Raw genomic sequence first — 23,778 nt, 5'->3', positions numbered from 1 at the left:
AAGATGGATATAAAGCAACTCTTTTGTTTGAATCCCAGCCTCTCATGCCTGCAGAGCCACATCTGACACAACAGCATGTATTCAGACTGTTCTTTCAAAATTCGGCCCCCACTGTTCCTTATACTCAGATCTCATCTGGGAAGTACACCATATTCTATATTCTTCCTTCCTAAATATTAGAAAAACCTGTTCTGTACCTCAGACCAAGATCTCTCATGTGATCAGTGCAAAGCACTTGTATTAAAATCTTGTAATCCTGGGACTTCTGCTGTCCAGAGAACGTTCTGCCAACTATGGAAGCAGGATGGCCAGCAACTGCTGATCAACAGACCACAGATTTATTTTATCGTAGGATGACAATACTTGTCAAGGCCCAGAACTGTTTAATTGCTTTTTGCAGCCTAGGATTGTTTTTACAATTTCACATTTGCACAGTACTCTATTTTCCTTAATATTTAGTGCTCTTTACAGTCACTTGCTTTTTAACTTTGTGTTAGTAGACCTAATCTTATGAACTCCTGAATACTGCTTTTTTATTTAGCAAAGACACAAATTCCTGCTACTGAACTAGCATGGTAACCCAGAACAGAAACTGACCACTGGAGGCTTTTTTACATTTTTGTTGCTGTCACTGATATCATAAATGGAAAAAAATATAACTAATAAAAAGGTACATCCAGAAAACTAAGAACTGTTTATTTTGATGTTTCTCGCAGAAAATACATTAAATCTGTTCATTAAATGTTGTATCTATTTTACTTGAGTTCTTATTTCAGTCATTCATTCAAATCCTTCATTGCAAATCAATGCATCAGATTCTTACCTGCTGACATTACTGGACACATCTTCTCAGATTCAACTGAAAACAGACACACTGGAAATAAGCTTTTTATAAAACATACAGTTATTGTGATGTGCCACGGGAATTTGAGCATGTCAGATAATCTTACCACAGGGAAAATGATAGATGGATTATTTAATATAGGCTGATATTTTGTCATTCCCCAGATAATGGCATTGTGGTTTTCATTATCATGTGAACCTCTGTCTGTTACCGCTTCTATTTCGTACACAGTTTAGAAAAAACACTCATAATTAGCAGATGTAAGACAGGTGGGGAAGATAATGACCTCTTGTCAGATAATCAGTCACTGGTTCTTCCATCTCTTTTTGTGTGGTATGCCAAACTCTGTCTTCCCATTGCTCAAGCAATACTTAATTTTTGCACGAAGTAGAACAGTCACAGGGACTGAAATGGCCCCACTGCCAAACATATCCTAACCTCTGAGGTCAAGGCTTTTTGCAGGCTCTTTTCCTTGCGGATAAAAAAAGAGGGATTGAAATCCAGGTATCCTGAACTCCGGGTGAGCATTTTCATTACCAGATAAAAGGGAAGTCTGAGGGTTCCCTTTGTGAGTGGGATCAGGCATGGGATGAGCATATCTACTGATCAGACACAGGGAGTGAGACAGGCAGAAAAATATCTGCTCCTTAGATCTCTGCAGCTACCTGTATCCCAGTTGCATGTGTGACCTTTACCCAGAAGTTAGGTCCTTTTGTGCTAAGGACTTCACAGAGATGATCCCTAACCCAGAGCCTGTACTGGCAGGCAGAGTGTGCAGCTGTGGATAACGAGGCAAGTAATTTAATGAGGATTTTGATGGGACACAGTGAAGTGATAGGATAGTCACATGCAGCCCCACTTAACAGTAAAGGGCAGCATGGGAAAAATCATGAAGTCACCTTTTTGACAAGCTTTCAAGAAGGGAGTGGGCTCTACACTGCAAATGGATTGGGACTAGAGTTCAACCTGTGGTACAGGGTGGGGGCAGTAAGCAAGTTGGAGCCAGACACAAATTTTGAATAGGTCTGAAAATGGAACAAAAAGGAACAACTTTATGCAACAGAGGAAGGGGATCCACTCAAAAGCAGAAATTCCAAATAATGGTCTGAAAATATAAGCCGCGTGCTAATGTTTGTTGAGGAGAGAGAAAAGGATAATTAACAACAACAACAACAACAAAAAATCAATGAGAGTCATTTATAGCAGTTTTATGGGAGCGGATTGCCATGAAAGACTACGTCTTCAAGAAATCAAACGGAGAGACACTTCACGATCTGGATGCAGCAGTCCATGTCTGGCAGGCCACAGCAATTAGTAGTGCGTCTTCAAATCTCATCTTCAAATCTCACCATCCCAAAAGGGGTGCCGGCAGGTTTTTCAGAGATGTTATTAATCACATTCTGTGCTTCCTGCCCCGCCGAAAAATTCCTAGAGATGTTGTACGGTAACAAGAGAAAGAAAAACAGCGCCGAGGGATATACGGAATGATCTGTATTGTCAAACTCCGATCATGTGGCATTTATAAAAGATGCCAATTATAATTTAGTATTGATTACCTTCAGGGTAGAAAGCATTGCTCATCACTTGTGATTACGTAAATCCAGAAGGCCCGAAGTCAATACCGACTTGGGCGATTTAGGGGTTTGCAGACCACATTTTCGCCTCGAATTCAAACGACAAAACGTGCTCTACGGGAGGGCCAAAATTCCTGCGCGGATGATGAATTTACGCTCCCCCCCCGCTCCGCCCCGACCCCGCTCCCGCCGCGGCCGCGGCGGGAGCGGGGTCGGGGCGGAGCAGGAGGGGGCGGGGCTTGTCAGCTAGGGGGCGTGGTTTGTGGTTGAATGGCGTGATGAGAGGCGGGGACCAGCCCAGCCGCTTCGCCTCCTTCCTTCCGCGCATGCGCGAATGGCCGGAAGTAGAGGGGGGGCAAGGCGGTGGTTTAGCCGTAATGGCGGAGAAGTTCGATTCTCTGGAGGAGCACCTGGAGAAGTTCGTGGAGAACATCCGGCAGCTCGGCATTATCGTTAGTGACTTCCAGCCTAGCAGCCAGGCTGGTCTCAATCAGAAATTGTGAGGGTGCTAGCTGCTCCGTCACTTTGTTTTCGTTACCGGGCCAGGCCGCGGGGCCTTTCTCGCCACCCCCAGCCTATTGCCTCAGGGGGTACCGGGAGGCTCTGACCGGCGGATCTGTCACCTTGCCGCCGTAGCGAGACGCGGGAGGAGCGGCAGGGAGTTTTCGCTGGGGTCTCCCTCGCTGGGTTTAGTGTCGCTGGCCCCGCGGTCGGGGTCAGGTTTAACGCAGTACCGCCCTTTTTGCCTAAAACCGACCCGTTCTCTCCTTACAGGAATTTCATGGTGACGGGCTTGCAGGATATCGACAAATGCCGGCAGCAGCTTCACGATATCAGCGTGCCCTTGGAAGTTTTTGAGTAAGTAGCTCGGTATCTGTAAGGAAAGGTTCTGTAGTCGCTGTGGTTTGGGGTGGCGTGTCTTTGCAGCGTGGATATTTTTCCTGAGGACTGCTTGTTTCTTAAACTCCCATCCTCTAAATGCCTCACGAGAATGTGAGCAAGCAGAAGGAGGTGAGAAGTATTTTCAGCCTGTGAGAAGGTGGAAGGGTAAGAGAAGTGATAAATTACACACCAGCTTTCAGATGTCCTTTTTTTTTTCATTTTTTAAACTTATGTTAACTTTACATATGTAGGCAGTAATACGGATCTTGCTGAATCTAGTGATTTAGTAAGCAAGCCTTTGTTTTGAAAATATACTTCTACACTGTGTTAGAATCAAGATTTAAAGTTGCAGGTGAAAGTAAATTAGGCCAGTGTTTAGGTTTAGTTTAAGTAGCGGCAATCTTGTTGGCAGAGGATTACAATGTTAAAAGCAAAATCATGATTGTAGAGGGAGAGCTGTACAAGACCGCTTTTACGATAGGGCTAACAAGTTAATTTACTAGTGTTTCTTTTAAGTCCAGATGTCACAGATTTGCTATATTCTAGTGGAATATTGGCTATGAAGGACTCTTCTTGGTCAGGCTTTCACTCTATCTGTAAATCTATAATGACAGTTAAATTTTCTGTTTTCTTTATTCGGTGATGGAATTTTCCTTTGTCAGGCATTTACATTGCAAAACAAAAATACGCTTACAGGTTTGCAAATACAGCTGTGTTAATTTTTACTACGGTATGTACACCTCCTCCTTATCCTTGAACTGCTGGGTGCCGTATTCCTATGTGCTTATCGCTCACCATGTACTAAGAAAGCGACTTCATAGTTGGTGCCCTTCCAGTTGCTTTGAAGACTGTCTTTGTTCATGTATACTTATTGCGTGTGAGGAGCTGGGTAGTTATATTTTTTACTTGCTTTTAATAATTTTTGCAAAGCTCTAGGCTTTCTGGAAACAAAGATTTAAAACGGCATACCTAGACAGCTGTTTGGCCATGGCCTTGACCAACTTGAGCTGTCTTTTGAAAATGGCTGCATTAAACTGTTTTTTAAAATGCACATTTCAGACAATAGTAGTAACAAAAAGACATCAAGGTGAATAGTTCTGTACCTTAGAGAACATCCTAGTAGAAATATGATCATTTAGGTAGTATCTTTTCTGTTTTCAGATACATAGATCAAGGCCGAAATCCCCAGCTTTACACTAAAGAGTGTCTGGAGCGAGCTTTGGCTAAAAATGAGCAAGTAAAAGGAAAAATTGACACAATGAAGGTAAACCAGAAATAATGAAAGTAATAATGTATTTGATAAGTTTTTCCTTTCCTGTAAATGTATGGAGTTTTTTTCATTTCTGCAGTTATTAAATTCTCTTATTAGGTGATTTGTATTAGGAATTGCTCTGCATCTCCATCTTAATGGATGCTAATATAGCCTGTTCTGGAAAGGAAACCTGTAATTCATCCCACAGTTGGAGATGCAGATGTTGCTGTGGTTTTATTTTGGTTAAAGTTGTATGTAGCATTACAGATTTTTTTTGTTGTTTTCGTTTTGAATACTAGTGAGTACTTCACACTGTTATAGATCTATAACTGTGATTATGTAAAATTAGAAATAAGCAAAACGGAAAGGGTATTTTTCCAGTCTTGAATAGAGTATTAAAATGACAAACGTGCTATATAAGCATGATTTAATCTTTATAAAATTACCTAAAATGTATGTCAGTGTTTCAGGTTTTCTGAATTTATACTTTCATCTAGTAACTGCTGGAATTACTGCCAAAAAACGGTCAGAAAAGGAAGTTTAGTGAGATTTGAGAAAGGGCTGTTTGTGTTTCAAAATGTACTTGGGCTGAATTGAAAATTAGAGTATGGCAAAAAGTGCTGCAGAATGCAGACAGGCCTCTCTGTATGTTTTAAGCTTCTCTTTCTTTTGATCTGTGCTTGTAAAAGTTGTAGGAAGAGTTATGTATTTTTAAGTCAGGTGTGAGTTCCTTTTTGGAGGTGGAGGGGATTCCATATCAAACTGAGAGGACATGTTCTTTATCAGCTTTGCTTAATAGGCTAGACAGATAGCGATGTACCAGAGTTAACCAGAGAGGTTCAACTACTTTGTGTTTCTTAGCTAAAAATATTAGTTAATTCATGGGAAACTAAAAGCATTTTATTTTGCTTTCCTAGCGGATTGAGCATTTTCTGTGAATTTCGTAGTTGTAACTTTCTGTGTTTTTGTGTGTGGTTTTGAAGTCTTTTGGGGGTACTGTTTTTTGAGTCACTGAGACATAGAACTATATTATATACAAACATTTCTTTTCAGCAGATAACATTGCTTGATGAAATCTAGATAAACTGTGCAGATGATGTATATGTATTTTTTTTTTCCAGAAATTTAAAAGTCTGTTAATTCAAGAACTGACAAAGGTGTTCCCAGAAGACATGGCAAAGTACAAAGCTATTCGAGGAGAAGATCCTCCTCCTTAGGTTGGCCTTTGATACCACTAAAAATGTCAATTCCATAAACTGACACCACTCTATAAAAAACATTGATTGGAGAGAGGTGGAATCCAAGCTGTCCTAACAACTATACTAAAAATGGCAGTGATGGATTGTAAAGGAGCTTGATGATTGCTGATCACTCTGGTCTGAAGCTATTGAATCTTTCTGAAGACTTTTTTACTCAAAGATTGCGGTTGAAACTTCCTGTGGGAATCTGTTCTTCTTTCCTGAAAGGTTTTGGAGATATAATTGCATACAGGTCATCGATACATAGCGCTTCCCACAAAGTACATTTTCAGAGCAGAAAATCATGGGTTTTGTCTTCTGAAAAGTGTGCTTCAATGTTGAGGGCTCATCTCTTTTTAAGAGAAATGTATTTATTATACTTGATTATTTTTCATTTGTAGACTTTTGGGTTTTTTTTTCATTGTTATTACAGTACACACTTGACTGCTTTCATCTTGCTAAATTCTGCTGAACAGGAGCCTGTCAGGGGCTGCAGTTCTCATGTGTCATAATGAATTGCAGCCAAGAAAACCTTCAGCTAATCTTGTTTTGTTCTGTGAGCTGCAGTGCAGATGGCTGAGGATATAGAAAGTGAGCATATTTGGGGACTAGCTCCTCAACGATGTTAATACTTTGTATAGTATTTAATGTAAGCTTTTGTTTAATTCTACTCATTTTCTGTAGGCAGGTTGTTGATTAAAAATTTGTAAAAAGAATCTAAATGCGAAGGTTTTTCTGTTGTATGCTACTCTTTGGAGAATGAACTGAAAGCTGTGAAGAACAGCATATTCCTGTGTCTCACAGTGATAGAAATAAAATGTAGATCAAAACCTGGCTGTTAAAAGGTTATATCTGAAGATAATGTCAACTTGACATTTTGGTTTTGTGGGGAAAGCTTCCTTTTTAGTATCCGAATCAGGAGATTTTGGGGATCAGTGATTGTCATCTAAAGCGTTTCTGATCAGCTGCCAGCTCACCTGTGAAGTCTCTTCATACCTAAGGGTGGTCCCAACATCAACCTGCACGCTGGGGTGTAGTGCATGTGCAGATTAGATGCACAGTGGAAGTAGGGGGACCTCTTAGGGATTTGTGAAAGTTGAACCATTTGTCCTTCCAAGTGTAACTTGCCTTTTTTTTGCACCAGCAAATGAATTTATTGTTTTGTTAACTTTCTTTTAGTCAATAAACGTAGTGGTTTTAGGCAGGATCTCCGAAATAATGTTGTATGTGTGTGCTCTGTAGCAGACCTACCTATTCCATCAAAGACCATAATGGAGATTTAGGTATGTTCACGTTGTTGGTGCTGTCGTTTCCACACCTGAAGTACTGCGTGTGCTGCGTTACCCAGCGGAAGCAAAGCCCATCCCAAACACTGACCAACCCTATGCCTGACCAAACGTTGGTGTAACAAAAGGGAAAAAAGAAAGCTAGTTCTTCTGTATCAGTTATTTAAGATTTAACTCTAAATTAATTGCTGCCTGTTATATCCTGCCCTGCCCTAGTCTGTACAGTTGGTTTTCCTTGTATTTGTTCTACACTAATCACTCTTTTCCTTTCCCAGAGTGACTACTAACCTGGCAGAAAGCAGCAATAAAGAAAGTGCACCCTGTTTGCCTTTTGATCTGCTTGAGTTACCAGGTTCCTGGGAGTTGTTGAAGCAAGGCTTGTGACTGGCAAGTGGGATCTATGCAGGACACGAGCAAACAAAGTATTTTTCAGCCATCTATAGTGTGATGGGCAGCAGAGCTTGAGAGCAAAAATGTTGGCAGCAGGCAGGTGAAACTGTGTTTAAACAGTAGTTGAGTGAGAACGCTCATGGGACAAGAGGCCAGTAGATACTGGTCTGGATACTGGACTATTCTGGCTATTCCCAGTGCTGACGCCAGTTTGTGTGTCAGACTTGGTGGTGTAGCACACTTTAAAACCGGTACTTCCAGGAAGTCTTATTCAAAAATATTTTACTCTGGTTGTGGAAATTCTCATAGAAACTTGTATTAAAAGCAAAGTCATGTAGATAGATTGTCTTGTTATTTGTATTTTTGTATCTGTAAACTTTACAGGGTCAGTCTCCTACAGCTTTAGAACATCCTTGGTATCTTTAATTTTTGCAACACCAACTTAGGAAAAAAAAAAAAGCACTCAAGAAATAAAATTAAAACAAACCACATCAGATTCCTCAGTGGAGCAAGCTGACATTTTGTTTGAATACACTGGGACAGGTTGACCAGACAGGTGGTAGAATCTCCAGCTATCTTTGGAGGTTTTTAAGACTCACCTGGACTAGCCCCGAGTGGCCTGCTCTAACTTAGCAGTTGGCTCTCCTCAGAGCAGGAACTGAGCTAGGTGAACTAGAGGCTTTTTCTAATCAATATGATTCTGCAACTCTGCGATTCAAATAGTACAGTTTGTAAGTATAAAAAGGATTAAAGGGTAGGGTCTGAAATTGCTGAAATAGAAATTTGAACTAGGCATGAACAAACAGTAATTATAAGTCTAGCAAAGCAATGGTACAGTTTTCACATCAAGGAAGAGGAGTTTCCATCAGAAGAATACCATTCATGAAACATTGGTATAGTTGATCCTATCTTATTTAAACTGGGGGAAGAAACAAGATGAGTTATTGAAGTTAATTCCAGCCCTTTTTTTGACCATAGGATTTTGCCATTCAGGAAAAAAAATCTCTACGTATTAGTGTAAAGTATTTCTTGAAAGACAGAAGGAATGGAGAGCGAGGATAAGTGCCAGTGAACCTGAGTCGTAAGGAAGGAAATCAGGTGGACAGAAGGAGTAAGTTCTTCACTCTGCGACTGGTGTAGCACTGGAACAGCTTCTCAGAGTGGCTGCAGAATTGTTGTCCTTAGAGATTTTCCTGTCTTGCCTGTACAAAGTTCTGAGCAATTGGACATAGTTTAAAAATTAGCCCTTCTTGGGACAGGCAACTGGACTAGAAAACCTGTAGAGGTCTTTTCCAAGCATTTTTTTGCTGTTTTCTATGACTATTATCTCACCTTATCACAGTGAAAGGTTTTTGGCTATTCAGTCTCAACACTGAATTTTTGTTGCAGTATGCTGCAGATGATGATGGGTGTTTAAGCAGCGCAGGGACCTTTGCTTTTACGTAGTGCAAATTGCGATTAGCACCTGTGCCTGTAGGTGAAGCACTGAAGAGGTGTTGCAAGAACCTTTTTTCATTTGCTTTTCAATGCATTGCATGTGAGCAAAAATGGTTTTAAAGATGTGTGGGATCAGAAACAGTTTCAAGTATATGCTAAGTCCATTTTACTTTGACACAATGGTGAGACTTCTGGGGGAACCGAACTCTCGAGGTAATTCTGCCTGTCTAGTGCATCTTCATTTCGAAGTCCACTGCATTTAGTGGGCATCTCTGTCCCTGTTTCCACTTCCTTGCACTATGATTTCCCTGTTAGTAATGTTAGAGACATCAGTGTTGTTATGTAAGAGTAAGTTTTTCAACCAGGAGAGACCTTATCTTTTTGATTCTTTAATAAAAACAAATCTTAGTTTTACTTTCTGCTTCCTTCTTTGATTCAATTCCTTTGCTGTGATGCCCTTCAAAAATTTTTAGCTTATAGTTTTTGGTTTAAACACCATATTCTAAAAGGTAGTCCTCATTTTCAAATTAGTTTTTACACATACAGCTACTTTAAATTTTGGGCCTAGTGTATTAATTTATAACAGTATCACACAGTGTTTGGCTGGTACTGTGAAAGTACTGTCACAGGATTTACATTCTTGATATTCTGTGGAGTTTAGCGTCACATATGTCCCCATCAGTTTATATACTGACCAGCTCTGTGTTGATCAACTCAGAGCTAATGAGCTTATGGCTTTTATGTAATGTGCTCTTTTCATATCTGTATTCCATGCTATATATTCCGTAGAAACTAATAATGGATTAGTAGAGCTTATAATATGCTGCCGATAGCAAAAGACGGCATGAGAAGAAGAAGGATACTCTCATAGATTTGCTGGAAAGAGGATTTGTTCCTGGAATATAAAAGCACTGAACAGAATTCAGAATTTAACTTCCTGAATATTAAATATTTTTGTGCTGAAAATTTCCTTTCCTTAACAGGAAGAAACCAAGTTCTGTGTGTTGTTTCAATGCGTCACAGCTGCCCTCTGCCTGCTATGTAGCTGAATCATTTCTACACAACCCTGCTACTTTCTGCCTCTTAAGAGCACCAGCAGGGTAGGGCGAGATGAGATATTTTTGTCAGAGGATGGTGAAAGAGAAACTCTGTTAACAGAATCTGAGTTTTCTGTGCTTTGGTGGGCTTAGTGTGGGAAGCCCTTGAAATTAGTTGAATTGTCCAGTAAGCATTTTTTTGTCTCAGCTATAGCCTTCATATCACTACACAAGGATACCAATGTGCTTTTGCATTAGGAATTCTCCTGTACCTTGTAGAAAAGGTACCGTTACAGCCCCATCATCCTTCTAGAAATACTGTACCAAGGGCTCAGACTAAATCTATGCATTTGATTTGTCCATGAAGCATTGTTCGATTTTGGCCATGTTCTTCTAATATTGGCACCACGTTTTGGATTTGGTTGTGCCAGCTATGTAACACGTCAGCAAGGTCTCATCTTTTCTCTCTTCTTGCTGCTGTTAGTGCAACATTATTATCACAGAATCATGGAATGGTTTGGGTTGGAAGGGACCTTAAAGATCCTCTAATTCCAACCCCCCTGCCATGGGCAGGGACACCTTCCACTGGATCAGGTTCCTCAAAGCCCCGTCCAACCTGGCCTTGAACACTGCCAGGGAGGGGGCAGCCACAGCTTCTCTGGGCAACCTGTTCCAGTGTCTCACCACCCTCACAGCAGAGCGTTTATTCCTTAGATCTAATCTAAATCTACCCTCTTTTAGTTTAAAACTGTTAACTCTTGTCCTATCACTACACTCCCTGATAAAGAGTCCCTCCCCATCTTTCCTGTAGCCCCCTTTAAGTACTGGAAGGCCGCTATAAGGTCTCCCTGGATGGACCTTTCTCTTCTCCAGGCTGAACAACCCCAACTCAGCCTGTCCTCATAAGGGAGGTGCTCCAGCCCCCTGATCATCTTCATGGCCCTCCTCTGGACCCGCTCGAGCAGGTCCATGTCCTTCTTCCATTGGAGGCCCCAAGCTGGACACAGTACTCCAGGTAGGGTCTCATAAGAGGGGAGTTGAGGGGAAGAATCCCCTCTCTCAACCTGTAGCCACACTTCTCTTGATGCAGCCCAGGATACAGTTGGCTTTCTGGGCCGTGAGTGCACACTGCTGGCTCATGTCATTATCCATCCACTAATACCCCCAAGTCCTTCTCCACAGGGCTGCTCTCAATCCACTCATTGCCCAGCCTGTATCTGTGCTTGGCATTACATTGACCCATGTGCAGGACCTTGCACTTGCCCTTAGTGAACTTCATGAGGTTTGCACAGGCCCACCTCTCAAGCCTGTCCAGGTCCCTCTGGATGTCACATCCCTTCCCTCTAGCGTGTCGACTGCACCACACAGCTTGGTGTCATTGGTGAACTTGCTAAGGGTAAACTCAATCCACTGTCCATGTCACCAACAAAGATTTTAAACAGCGCTGGTCCCATTACCAGCATGTAGTGATGCTAATATGAAATTAGTTGGGTAAGTTGATTTTTGCAGAATGAACAGGAGTGACAGAGGATTCTACCAAATAACAACTTTTATACTTCCAAAACCAAAATCATGGTAGCCTCTAGTGTCTATTTTATAAAAAAAACAATAGGATTTTTATTTTAAAATTTTATTCTATTGTTATCCCAATTGATAAAGATTATTCTATTCTGAATTCTAATATTTAACAATTCTTTTATAGTATAAAGGGTAATATTTTCCTCAGGATGTGCATTTCCTTCTGTGTTTTGCTTTTCTCCTCCATCCCATAAGAATTGTTACCCAAATATATTTAATGGGCATTAATGAAGAATACTTTGCCAAAGCAATAGAACATATTCTTTTCTTTACACATTTTGTGATGAACGAGTAGACCTTATTTAAAAATTGTTTTGTTTCTTTTGGCCACTGGATCTTTTTAAACTGCTTTGAGCCATAGAAGTGAATCTGCTTCTGGCTTCTCCATGGGTTATGAGACCTGCCTCCACAGATTCCTCTTCTGCGAGGGAGGGTGAGCAACAGAGATGGAGCAAAATATAGCCAGGCTCCTGCAAGCACGTGGGCATGCGCTCTGCAGCACGCAGTCATGGTGTTTCCAAAATGACACCCAGGTCTGACAAGCTGGCCCTGGGGCAGGTCAGCCCCTCTTTGATGGCCTCGGTCAGCCCTCACCTTTGGTGAACAATAAGGGTTTGTTTTTCTCCACACAGTTTCTGCCGCCAGGTTTATAAACTTGAGCTGTGCCTGTCAGCAGCCAGCTGAGGCCCTGCCGGGGCTCCAGCAGCAGCCTCGACCACAGCTGAGCAATAATGGATATCCAGGTGGTCATGGTAAACATGGTGACTGGGACAGTTAGTGGAGATGGAGGATTAGGGAGTAATATTACTTATAGATGACGTCATCATGGGATCCCAGCAGCGTGTGTTTCGTGGGAAGTATGTCTGTGTGAGAAAACATTTTTTTTGCTTGGGGGATATATAGATACATACCTCAGGAATAATTAAAAAAGCAACCAGAAAAAACCTGCTAAACCATCAAGTTTCACATTCTGCTCAGCTCCAGTTCTAAATTTGTGACACTTTCTTATTCTATTATTTTATGCCTGCTTCACTTACTGTTTCTAGGCTAGACATGCAAAATATTGCTATTGCTGCAACTGTCCCAAACAGTCCATATTTAGCACATAGAATGTTACATCTTTGCTCTTTCCCATTCTGTTACCTGGATGGCATGGTTGGAGGTGATCTGGAATTTTATTTAAAAATAGCCTCAAAATAACATCAGCCAGGAAACAAAGCATCTAGAATAATGAAAGGGCAACACAAATTTATCTAAACAGAAGGTATGAAAGCCCATAAACGTTCAGAATTTCAAGTGTATCCTTGAATTTTAGTAAGATTTTGGAAATAATGGGGAATATGTAATTGCAGGTAATTGCTTATTTTTTAAACCATTATCCTTATATACACTACAGAATGAAGAGACATTAGATAACGCTGCTGGACACACACTTCTTTAAGATGGAGAGTGTGCTCCTGTACTCCATTTAGGACAAACAGACACACTATAGGATTCTTTTGTTCAGGCTTGAAAGGAAACTGATCAAGAAGGTGCAAAGAATTTCACTGCAACCTGTTAAGGTCCAGCACTGTCTCTTTGTCCCTTTTTCTACTGGAAGGAGAAGCAGTTGGGTGCTCAGCCTTCCCCCAACCTCTTTTTGCTGAAGCCTCCCTACGTAGAATGCCTAAGGTAAAGCTGTGAAGTCTCACAGGTAAAGACATACCTGTTACAGGAGTTACATGCTGCAAATGATCAGCTGTCCGTATATCTAACCCATAGCTCTTGCTAGGTGTTTTCATGTGGATCAAGGCATCTCGGTTGTTAGTCAATTCTCAGAAGAAGCTGAAGCACCGGTGCGCCTGAAAGCAATCTGTTACTCTCATACAACTCAGCAAGAGAGTTTCCTGATGCAAGAAATCATTTTAGGCTGAGCAGTTTAGTTTTCATTGACTGACCTTTCTAATTCAGTTGGTTGATAAAGTACTGCTAAGTGGCAGTAATGGTTTGACGATTTCCCAAATATTTTATATTTTGATGTCTTTATAAATTTATTTGATGAATGCAGTTCCCAAGTTATTTAAAGTGCTTATTGTACGATTCCAGTAAAGTCATCCCAGGCACTCTGTAATCTCATTTTTGACTCTCCTATGATCATAGAAATAGAGAAGATAAACCATGCAATCTATTTCTTTTTGCTCTGAGTGATCTTTGAGATTTTAACTAGATCAGTAGAAACTACTAAGTGAACTTGCAGTTTTAGTGAAAACTCTCTAAATCAATGTATTTAAAAGGTAATTTATATAAACAAAGACTAAAAAAATGTGTAAGAAGTGTTCCAAATACCGAGTTTAACAGCAAGTTAATAAAAGAGAAATGTCGCTGCCAAGAATATTTCTGGATTCTGATCTTTCAACACAAAGTCATTTCTTACTTTACTATGATTAATAGCTGTAGCATATCTGGGCAGCTGCCAAATGTCCTTCCAGCTCTGCAGAGCACAGAGTCAAGGTGACATGAGTATCTGTCCTACTCTGAGAACACGGTATTTACTGCATGTACATCAATTGCTTCCATATGCTTAAGGTTCTTCCGTATATTTTTTTAATTAAAATAACGGAGTAGGACACATTACAAGATACTTCTGTAACAGCTCTTGTAATACTCTTAATTCAAATCTGGAATCTGTATTTTCTGTATTGTGACATATTTCATGCTGAGAACTAGATTGTATATAAGTCTCAACAAGTTGTAATGCAGACAGTAAAAAAGAAACATCTTTCTGTACAGTATGAAAATTTTCAAAACAATTCCTTCTCCTGAAAGAAAAGTCCATTTGTGTGCTAAGAAATAACACATAATATTCCCATTCCTAAAGATCTGACCTGAATCTAATTTACTTGCTGTTTGTAGTTTGGACATTATATTAAACAAACTTCTCCAAATATTCCTCAAAAGAAGATGAAGCTACTTTTATATATAATCTGGGAAAAGGCGATTCAAAATTGTTGTCATATTGCATTATCTAACAAGTTACTTTGTGGGAATCTGGGCCATATTTATACCACTGCTGCTGCAAAAATAGCATTTACTCTCCATGTTAATTGTTGACATTCATAAAGTTTTATTTGGAACGTTGCTAAGGATTCGAAATTCCTGTGTTAATATATTGATGTAATGATATATATCAAACAGTACCATAATGGGAATTTTCAGTCCTTGACAGTAAACAAAAAGCAGCTTATAATTATCTGTTACCAAAATCACTGGTAGGTGCCATTTTTGTAGGGAAAATGTTTTACCCATAGGCACCTTAGAAACACACTGCTGAAGTAAAAGATTATCATTGAAATATATATAAGAAATTCCATCTCCAAGCTTATTATTTGTTTCAAAGTATGATTATCTTTTAAATAATAGCCTATTATATATTATTACATTTGACCAATACTTTTTTGAGAGATTCTCTTATATGGTCAAAGCCCAAGACCCAAGACGTTTCAGCAGACAAAATGGCTTTGAATAGATCTCTTATCAAACATGAGATGTTACTTGGTCTAACACTGTTTAATATACATTCTGGTCATCGTATATAAGGTTACAATACCTAAATGAATAATTGAATAGACATCTGGTACTCATTTAAACAAAAGATGTATTCAGTGATATAGCAGATCTTTTGTAAGAGAAGTACATTAAAAAAAAAATCAACAAAATTTCTTCTTTCAGAGCTCTTTTTTCCAATTAAGAAAACCAAAAAACCTTTCAAATCAATAAATGTTTTCTGAGTACAATAAGCATAAATTATATGACAGATTTTTTTTTTCCTTTTTACTCAGGCTGGGAATTTCTTCTCTTATGCAACACTTTGCAGAAGACACATAACTTCATAGAAGCACTTTTTCCTTGGACAGACCTTCTGCTTTTATGTAAATAAACTTCCTGAGGTTGCTCAGCAGATGTGTAAGCTCTGTCATCTCTAGAGGTTGATATTCATGGTTGCAGAGCATTAAGATTGCAAGAATTATCTAATTTGCTGCTCAGCACTGATGCTCTCTTTTGATCAAGTGTAGGGGAAGGAACCATTATGAACCATGTTGAAACTCACTGAGGTTATTGTGAAAACAAAAGAAAGGAAGCAATTAGTAAAAAGACTTCTTTCTCTTGTTTATTGGGCTCCAAATTTTACAAATCAATCAGTTACAAAGCTTGTCACAGAAATATTGTTGTTACTGTTACCTTTATTATTATTTGAGGAACACAAACAGCCTCCAGAAACATGATAGACATGCGTGAAGAGAGGATTCCCAGGCAGAGAAAATTGTGACTCAGAACAATGCAGCAGTACACAGGTGGTTGTGTACATTCCCCTTGCCTTCACTGATTTAGCATGTAGGGACATTTTCATCCTGATGTGTATTACCTTTGAGCTTTATAAATTTCGGTGGATTTTTTTTTTCCTCTATGAATTCGTTGGGCTGCACTTTGAACTGCTTTAAACTTTAAACATCTATAAGATCTCATGGTGAGGAGTTCTGCCCTTCATATTTGCACTATGTGAAGAAGCATCTGCTTCCATTCTTTTCAAATCAGCCATCCACTAATTTAATTCTTAGTTCTTGCACTAGAAGAGATGGGAAGCAGGCATCTCCTATCTCTCCTCTTTAAGTCACTTGTGGTTCTACAGATTACTGTAATACTCCCTTCCCAATCATCTTTTTTTTTCCAGGCTGAAAGCTACTTTGTTTAGCTGCTCCTTATACAGAAGCTGTTTTGTACTTCAGATCATACTTGACACTCTTCTCTGAACTGTTTCCAATTTTCATTTCTGTCTTTTTAAAACCTGAGATTCTTTAACAAGGGATCTTGTTGAAGGCACTCAGGGAATCCAGAGTTCATCTATGCATCTTTGATGTCCAAAAACTCACATACACCTTTAGAGAACCCCAACAGCCTTCCCTGTATGTATATAAAGACTTCCCTGTACCAAAAGCTGTGTTAGCTTTTCTCTAATACATACTTTCCCTAATATGTAATCTTGCTTTTGCTGTTCCTGGGTGACTCAAAAATTCTTTATCATTTTGGGATTAAAAATGTAGCTGGGCAAGTCAGATTCCCATCCTACAAAGATTTCTTCACACACTTTATTTATCCAGAACCATGCCATTTAAAGAAAAGACAACGTACACAGGTTTTAAACAAACGTTTGCATACAGTATATGCTAATTCAGGGTTCATATACAAAATTCTCATATTTTTTCAGAGGATTAAATTATTTTGTGTCAACATCGATAGAATGTTTTAAAATCTTCTTTTATAGATGATGGCAAAGGTCAACAAGGAGCATTTTCTTCTTATTTGCTGCATCAGGTACATGTGCTTTTTAAGAGTAATTATTAAACTGAGAGATATGAAGACATCCTCCTTTGCCTGGGGATCCTCCAGCATAAAATCACATTGCTTTGTCTGATATAAAATTAATCTTACTTTGAAAACAGCTTAATAGACTAAGTTTTAATATTGTATCATGTTAACTCATCCCTGTAAACCACCTGGGAATTAGATCAAAATGCATTTTAAAAAGGACAGAAAAAGGAATGTCTACCTCACAGCTTTGGCATTTCCTTATCTACAGCGTACTCTGGAGCTGTTCAAGTAAACACAGACACATTTAAATGAATATGTAAAAGTTCAAACTAGCATGGCCTGCAGTTATACAAACTACCATTTGAATAACCTCAAAATGCATGTTAGCAATTATGTGTAAATACATATAAAAATGGTATTTAAATACACAGGTATGGAGTCATCCAACTGCATGCAACTGAGAAGCGTGCGTCTTTCAGATTCTGATGAATTAACCACCATACTGTACTGTACATACCATACCGTAATGATATTTTATCATGTAAAAGCCTAGGAACCTATTTTTGAACTGTAATTCTATATTTTACAAAAATTTATATCTTTATAAGTGAATATATATACTCTGTGCAGCAGTATTGCACATTCATCAGAAAGTTCTGGTCATATTGTAGCTCCATTAGCTGTAACAGCTGCTTTCTTTTCTTGGTGCTTTAGTAATTTCATACAGATTGAAGCTACAGAACAAGAGAGCTACTAAAACTTGAAGTGAATTATAATAATTTTGCTAACCTGTTTTCTGCAAGCGATCTGGTACACTGAAGGGACAGAAAACTGCAGAACACTTTCCATGCAATTTTGTTCAGTTATCAGCAGAATAAGAGGGCACTGAAGACAGTCCTAATAATCAGACACATGGTTAATTGGATATGTATTCCCTTCAAAGAAGGCATCCTGAAGACCCATCAATAATTATGAATTGCTGCAAATTACTGGAGTTGATTTATCTTCTGGGCATAGCAACAGAAAAAAAGTATTGCACAAGCAGCAGTGTTTTGGGAAAGGTGATATTAATTTGAAGGACAGGCGAAAAGGTTACCCTGATCCATTTTTACAGTAGTTGTCTTAACAGCAGTCCTGAGGCAGCACCAGAAAGAAGGGATGAAAGATTCAGATCTAGATTTGCCTGAAGAACTGACAATATTCTCCCATTGCTCTGAATTGACACTGTAAGGCAGAATAAAAATCTTGTTTAATTTTGCAACTTTTGCAATAACTGCAGAGCCCGGGGACCTGAGAGCAGGCATTGATTTCTCATTTAGGTACGCAGACCAACAAATTGCTTGCTAATTTTAAAGGACTAGCGTGTCTTAAAGGAAGATGCTGCCCCAGCACTGTGGAGAGAATATGCAAATTGATTGGATTTTTTTATGCAATTGTTGCTCTTATACAACACCAGCATTTATTATTATTGCAACTCAGATAAAAAATTATAAAACCAGTGTGACTGCAAACATTAAACCAAAAGAATTAGAAAGAAGATAAAGAAGCTTTAAAAAAATTGCTAGCATGTAAGGCTGGAAGAGACTAGATCATTTTACCAGCCTTACTACATTCCTGCCAAATTCTTAATATTGGAGACCATAAAGCTTCACTCAGGCATTCTTAGACCAAGTTATAAAACTTGAGCTAGGTTAGAACATTTCACTAAAAATCAGGCAAAGTCCAAAAGTAGGTGATAGACACAGTGGTTCTGATGTAACTTGAAAACTAAACCTTAAAAACCCCAAATTTATGAGCAAGCTGTATCAGATATACCTGAACTGAGCTACCAAAACAATGATTCACCATATCCATGTTTTCTCTCTGCAAGAGACTGATCCATGTTGCTAAAGGAAGACAGGAACACAGCCAAAACTGTAAGTCTTGTTAATGGCATGCTGGGAATAGCCTGTGAGGGACAGAAGTCCATCCTGATGTCCTTGTCAACATCCCAGGTAAACACTATTAGCTGCAAAGTATTCTATTTGCAGATACGCACATGTAAAGCCAAGGTACTGTGTGCAGGTAAGTCAGGCTGCACGCTGAGGGGCCCTGTAGTGCTTTTAGGGTCCCGTCTGCAGATGCGTGTTCCCACAACATCCCCACCCCGTATCAGTAAGAGGCCCTGGTGTGGTCTGAGTCTACCATATATACACCCCATACAGTTTTTAAGAGGAAAAGTCTCCTTGGCAGTCATTTATGTGAAGCAGCATTTCAAAACTGAATCCTACTGCATAAAACAACTACCAGTCCACTGTCATCAAGAAAATAATGAGTGAGGGTGGAGCATCAACAAAGAGCGGTGCAAATACTGTTTTTTACAATATTCCTGCAGCTAGTGTTGTTCAAGTTGCAGAATTATAAAGTGAGTCAGAAATATAAACATAGGTCACAGGTGGAGGAAATGTAGGAACCAGGCTCCAGCTGCCTCCATGCCTGTTCCTCAGGTAGACTAGAAATGCTCCACATGTGCAGCACAGATAATCAAAAACCATGCCAGCCTTAAACTGAAAGAATGCTGAACTGATCAAGATGGTACAGTATTTTGAAGCAGCATTTGCTTGCAGAGCTGCTCAAATCCATTTCTTTTCGGCTGCGTTATAATTAATTTTAATGCATTTTAGCAAGTATGTCAAAAGAATTCTGACGGTAGAAGTCCACAGATACAAATGATTCACCAGACCTGAATGAACGGTTTTACAGTCTGGCTCATAAAACCAGCTTTTGTCTGTTTAGCAACTTGACCCAGGAACCAATTTTCTGGAGCCATTGCAATTGCTTACCATGAAAATTATAGGTTGTGTTCAAGAAAGGGTAAACACCAGAAGAACCTTTGTGCATTTGCTCCACTTTTCTGCTGAGCAGCTTTGGCTGCAGCTTTCTGAGCATCGTATCTCATTTACAAGGTGACCCAGAACACAAAACCTTTTAATTAGCCTGAAAATCCAACCTGCTTTATATACATGCCTGTCAGCCCCCTTGCCTTCTGCTGCCCTTCGTTGCTATGGCAGCACTCTCCCAACAAAGGAGGATATCTTGCAGAAGGAGAAAAGCATAGCCAAGATGCTCAGAGCTTTTGCATGCGGCCGGATAAATATTCATGATGCAACTGTGTGCTTAAGAGCTGCTCTTTGAGTAAGTTCTAGGGCTTTTGTTCACCCTCAAATAACACCCAGAAGAAACTTTTGCTTATTAAAAAATAAACAAATCCCCAGGTAGACTGCAAATGTTTAATCACTTTCCTTCCCCAAATAGCAGTTGGGAAGTGCCAAGTGAGGAGATTGCTCTACAAAGAGAAATGAATCAGGTGCTTGACCAGTGTAAATCGATCTGTTGAGATTTGTAAAACCTCTACAGTTTTTGCTAGTTGACAATTATCATTTGGCCCATTGTATTGATGGTACAATCAAAAGCAGAATCATTTTAGCTGATGAGAAGTTATGTAATGGTCTATGTATTACTATTAAGTATGTGGTACAGATACAAAGCACAAAAGCCCTTGAAAAGATACTTACATCTGAAAGTGTATTAAGCTGTTGATCTTCTTTTAAATTATTTTCCCTCTTATGCTGTGTGGCTTTCTCTATGGCATCTTTCTTCGCATCACTAAATTATTTTGTTTATCTTGAGGTGGTAGAACAACCTTCAAAATGACTGAACACACTTTGTCATGTATTCCAGAGCTACAAACTGGGAATGGTTTTAATATGTCATAATTTAGAAAAATAGTTTTCTGGAATGGTTTCAGCAGCATTTTTTGAAATAGTTAATGTCTATGCTGACCAGGACTTATTTCACCTCATAAATCTCATAAGCATCAAACAAGATGTTGTGCCTTCAGCAGGACACTGATTACTGTAATACATCTTTCTGTCATATACTGACAGAGATGCAGATACCAAAAAAAGGAGGATTGGAGTGGTAGAGATCAGCTTCAAGTTCGGTGACATTAAAAATCTCAAGGAAAGGGAAAAAATGGAGGAAAGAAGGCAACTTCTATCTGGGTATCCAAATTTGGATTAAGGATTTTATATTTCTTAACCAGTGTATGAAAACAATAGTGGCAGGTAACTGTAAAGCAAAAGAGTGAGAAGTACTATATCACTACAAAGTAAATTCTGGTTTCCTCTAAATAATAGAGTAGACTGTAATTCATTCTTTAAATGACAAAATTTACTTAATCTTGAATAACCATTAGATAGTTGCTTAGCAACTCAGACAATACTAATGTCCTTGGTCAGGTGATATCAAATTCCTTTTCTGAATTTCTGACAGTATCTTTTCATTTATTTACAGCTCTATAATAGCTTCGCTGCCTCTTATGCTTTAAATCCAAGACTGTCCCCTTCCATTTCTCTGCACAAGAGATAGCCTTGATTTAGGGAAACTGATTCCATAGAATTGAAATCTGTAATGTATTTGATATATCTCTATGTCCCTATAGTCTCTTAGAACCATTGATGCAGAAATACAGATGAATCCTGTTTTCATTAAGTAATTTGGTTAATTTTAATTTACTTTTTTACCTGGTCTTTGTCCTGAACCAGACACATTGCTGATGTAAATGGGATAGGGAAAGGGGACTTCATATGGTACAGCAGCAAACTTCCCTTTCATGCTGTGTTCCAGGAAGACATGAAGCCACTTGGAGTGAGCCTGGTGGAGGGCCACCAAGATGGTCATGTGGCTGGGGCTGGTCAGAGGGATGGGCCTGGCTTATCCTGGAGATGAAAAGGCTAAGAAGGAACCTAACTGCCATCTCAGAGAAACTATAACTGGGTTATAGAGAACATTGCATCAGACTGTTCAGATGTGCCCTGTGAAATGACAAGAGGAAAGTTTTCCAGCAACAAGGTGCAACAAGAGAGATGTCAGTGACATGTAAGGAAACAATTCTTCCATGGTGAGAGTACTTAAACACTGAAACAGGTTGCCTAAAGAAATTGTGAATTTCTTTCCCTGGCAATTCTCAAGACTTACCTGGATGACCTCCAGAAGTCCTTTCCAACCGGGTTTTCTGTGATTCCATGCAAGGGACACATTATCTGTGTTTTTCTGTGATTTTTGCACTGGGACACAACATAGGCTACATTCCCCACTGAAATACATAGGGAGATGACTAGGCCCTGTCCTGAAGCTTGGATAATAAACAGACCATGAGAAAATACTGAACATAACAAGAGAAACTGCCAAACATAACAAATAGCAGAGTGAGCAGCTGACAAACATTACAACGTAACAATACCATGAGAAATGGCTGTATTTCACAGTCCAGTATGGGGATCTATGTGAAGAAGGACAAGCTCCACAGGTAACTGGAAGGGAATATTGGGGACTTTTTGAGCACTGCAATCTTGGAAGGAAAACAGTGTCCCGTTAAACTATCAATAATACTATGTAAGGCTGAGATGTTATAGGTAACGGCATCAGAAACACCAAATGTGGTTATGGATGTAGCAAAACCAGGACCAATGGGAAAAAAGTAACTGGAGTGGGTTGTTTATTTGGGACGAGAGAAAGGTGGAAAAAGAGGGATCGGGATGGATTGAGGGAATTACAGGCATGGGAAAATGGAGAGAAGTGGGAAAGAAAGAGGACAGTCATGTATAAGCAAGCTGCCAGTCAATACTGTTGTCTGCTCAAGTCCTGCATCAACTGCAGTCTCACTTATTTTCGTACTAAATCATATTCTTAACTACTTTTTCCTGTGTAATCTCACTCTCTAGCCTGTACTTGTGTGGAGAGGTCTAAGTGTCAGTAACTGGAGAAAGGGCCATGGGTCATAAGGGCCCATAGTACCATGGCAGGCAAACATTGCCTAGCTAATTTCAGCCCTGTGGGTATGTGTGTATGTGCAAACATGTATGTGTACTTCACTTCAGGCTGGACTGTCTGGCAAGCAGAAAACCCACATCTGGAAACACTTAAGGCCTGACCCAATGACTAGTTAAGGGGCCCCTGGCCCAAGCATGGGTATCAGGCAGACTTAGGACTTGTGCTAAGATCCAAGGGATTTGTGACTGTGCTGTACTTGTGAGCCTAGAGAGTGAAGGTGTGTGCACGCTCGCTTTGGTAAACTTTAAGCCTGATAAACTCGAAAGGAGGAACAGGACCTGGCTACCTATATTTATGTTCATGCGGGTGCCAGTAAAGGTGCCTTTGGGCCTGCGTCCGGCTGGCCCCATTAGTGCTGTGCATGCTGCAGGTCTGTGTGTACCTGTGTCGGGAGCCCATGGTCAGTCTCGCTACTGGCCAGACCCACAAACAGAAGAGCATCAGCCAGAGCCATTATTCTGGGACAGGAGAAACCTCCTGGGCTTTGGCAGGGAAGGGAATCTCCAATGTCCCAGAGGCTGCTGGATGCCTCAAGTCCCTTAATAGTCTCTATTTTGGGTCATGTAATACCCATAAATTAAGACAAAAGTGAGGCTGATGTTTAAGACTGTGGCTCTAGAGAGGTATACATCTTCCACCTTCAATGAAGCCCATCCACCTGATGTAGGTGGTTTTTGGCTCGGTTGTCTCATCCAGCATGAGGGAGTCACAGGTTTTGGAGGGAAGCACAGGCCAGCATAGAAAACATGAGTTGCTAGCTCTGTGATGAGGGGAAACGAGGTTAGGGCTGGGGCCTATGGGCTGCAAGTGTGAAGTGGAAGACTTGACAGACCTGCTTCTAGGAAGAGCTGTTTGCTGATACCTGGTAGTTACAATACTTACTCCTTAGTCCCCTCTCATCCCAGGTTAGACAAGAACAGGCTAAGTAACTATAGCTTCAGCAGGAACAGAACTTTCAAGAGCTGGAGATAAAGTGTTTTGCACTGTTAGATAACATGACTCTTTTAACCTTGACATTTTCCAATCCAGACGTCATAATA

The 23,778-nt window shown here is 39.8% G+C and overlaps 1 protein-coding gene across 1 annotated transcript; it reads left to right on the top strand.

The window, feature by feature from the left end:
* Positions 1 to 2,753: 2,753 nt before the first annotated feature.
* MED10 (mediator complex subunit 10) lies at positions 2,754 to 6,997 on the top strand. The gene is made up of 4 exons (XM_074899480.1): positions 2,754 to 2,917; positions 3,193 to 3,276; positions 4,462 to 4,564; positions 5,674 to 6,997. The coding sequence occupies exons 1-4, from the start codon at positions 2,796 to 2,798 to the stop codon at positions 5,767 to 5,769; spliced, it is 405 nt and encodes a 134-aa protein (XP_074755581.1). The 5' UTR covers positions 2,754 to 2,795; the 3' UTR covers positions 5,770 to 6,997.
* The last annotated feature ends 16,781 nt before the right edge of the window (positions 6,998 to 23,778 follow it).

This window comes from Athene noctua, chromosome 2 (assembly GCF_965140245.1).
Source record: "Athene noctua chromosome 2, bAthNoc1.hap1.1, whole genome shotgun sequence".
Lineage (NCBI taxonomy): Eukaryota > Metazoa > Chordata > Aves > Strigiformes > Strigidae > Athene > Athene noctua.
Note: the sequence above shows the minus strand (reverse complement) of the source record. Positions and strands in the feature narration are given on the sequence as shown.